This window comes from Eimeria necatrix, genomic scaffold, assembly GCF_000499385.1.
Source record: "Eimeria necatrix Houghton genomic scaffold, Enh_scaff3148, whole genome shotgun sequence".
NCBI lineage: Eukaryota > Apicomplexa > Conoidasida > Eucoccidiorida > Eimeriidae > Eimeria > Eimeria necatrix.
The window spans coordinates 1-1571 of NW_013653683.1; the positions used below are offsets into that span (position 1 = coordinate 1).

Genomic DNA, 1571 nt, shown 5'->3' on the forward strand with positions numbered 1-1571 from the left:
TTGATGTGTGTACAGGACGTGAGTGAGGAACTCTGGAAACTGCGGCACGCAGATAAGCCAGAGACCATTTACGCAATACACATTTATCCCGACCTATTTTGCCTTCCATACTGCTGCTACAACTTTAAGGTCAACTTGTTGAAGTGGGACGAACCATCTCCGTCACAATATTCCGCGTGACTTGTGGCCCGTGAATCTTATGCGACGGCCGGTCAGCTCCTGTCCTCTTGACGGCGCAGGTCTAAGGTCTGCCGGCGTGGAAGACTCGGCAGCGGGGTCGAGCGTAGTGTCGGGCGTAGTGGTGGGTGGTGGAATCGGGGGTGAGGGGGTCCGCCTCCGAGAGGAACGTCGGCGGAGGCCGGCCAGTCCGCGGTAGTCAGGATGTGTTCCCCGGGTCCGGTGCGATGGCTCGGGCGGGCCAGTCCCAGTCCCGAGAACTGCAAGAGACCCCGGATGGGTCTCCGGCGGGTCGATGGGGGAGGGTGAAGGGCTGGGGCTAGAGTGACAAGGAAGACGAGACAGTGCGTCAGCCACTTGATTGCGTGCACCCGGCAGGTATGTAATAGTGAGGCCGGGAAACTCAGCCAGAAAATCTAGCCAACGGGCGGTGCGGCCGCGAAGAGGCTTCGACGCCTTGAGTTGCTGTAAGTATGTAAGGGCTTGGTGGTCGGTGTGGGCCGTGACCTTGGCAGGTCGCAGTAAGTGTGCCCACTTGTCGAGTGCAGATACTAAGGCCAGGAGCTCCTGGTCGTAAATCGAGTATTTCTGCTGCGTTGGGGTCATGGCCTGACTGAGGAACCCTATTGGTTGGCCGGCCTGTTCGAGGACCGCGCCAACTGCATAGCCCGAGGCATCCGTGTAGAGCTCAAAGGGTTTCGTGGTGTCAGGAATCTGTAGGGTGGTGTAATCAACCAAACGCTGCTTGAGGTGGCGTACCGCTTGAGTGTGTGCGTCTGTCCACTGGAAAGGGACTCCCTTGCGTGTGAGATCTACGAGTGGGCGGGCGACCCTAGCAAAATCCGGGCCCATGAACATGCGGCAATAGTTAACGGTGCCTAGGAACTGACGTATTTGCGTCTCGTTCTGCAACACCTCGGGCGTCTCGTTCTGCAACACCTCGGGCCACGCCTTAATGACTTGAATCTTGTCTGGTGCGGGTTTTATACCCTCCGCGCTAACGGTATAGCCCAAGTAGGTAAGCTCCCGCTTCGCAAACTTGCATTTAGAGAACTTCGGGTAGAATTGCTGATCGAGGAAAATACGTAGTACTTGTTGGAGGAGGGTAACGTGACTGGGAAGGTCGGGGCTGTAAATGAGGACATCGTCTAGATATGCAATGACTCCCTGACCCAGTAAAGGCTGCAGGTATGCATTGATGTTGGCCTGAAAGGTAGCAGGCGCGCCCTTGAGGCCAAAGGGCATGACCTTATACTCGAATAACCCCACAACCGAGCGGAAAGCTGTCTTCCACCGGTCCTCCTTGGCCATTCTTATCTGGTGAAATCCCGACTCGAGGTCGAGAGTAGAAAAGTATCTGGCACCCCCCAGCATCTCAAGAATCGTTTGAATAG

The 1571-nt window shown here is 56.3% G+C and overlaps 1 protein-coding gene across 1 annotated transcript; it reads right to left on the reverse strand.

The window, feature by feature from the left end:
- Positions 1-162: 162 nt before the first annotated feature.
- On the reverse strand, positions 163-1488 carry ENH_00042440 (hypothetical protein; the record flags this gene model as incomplete). The annotated part of the gene is made up of 1 exon (XM_013580843.1): positions 163-1488. The coding sequence occupies one exon, from the start codon at positions 1486-1488 to the stop codon at positions 163-165; it is 1326 nt and encodes a 441-aa protein (XP_013436297.1).
- Positions 1489-1571: the final 83 nt, after the last annotated feature.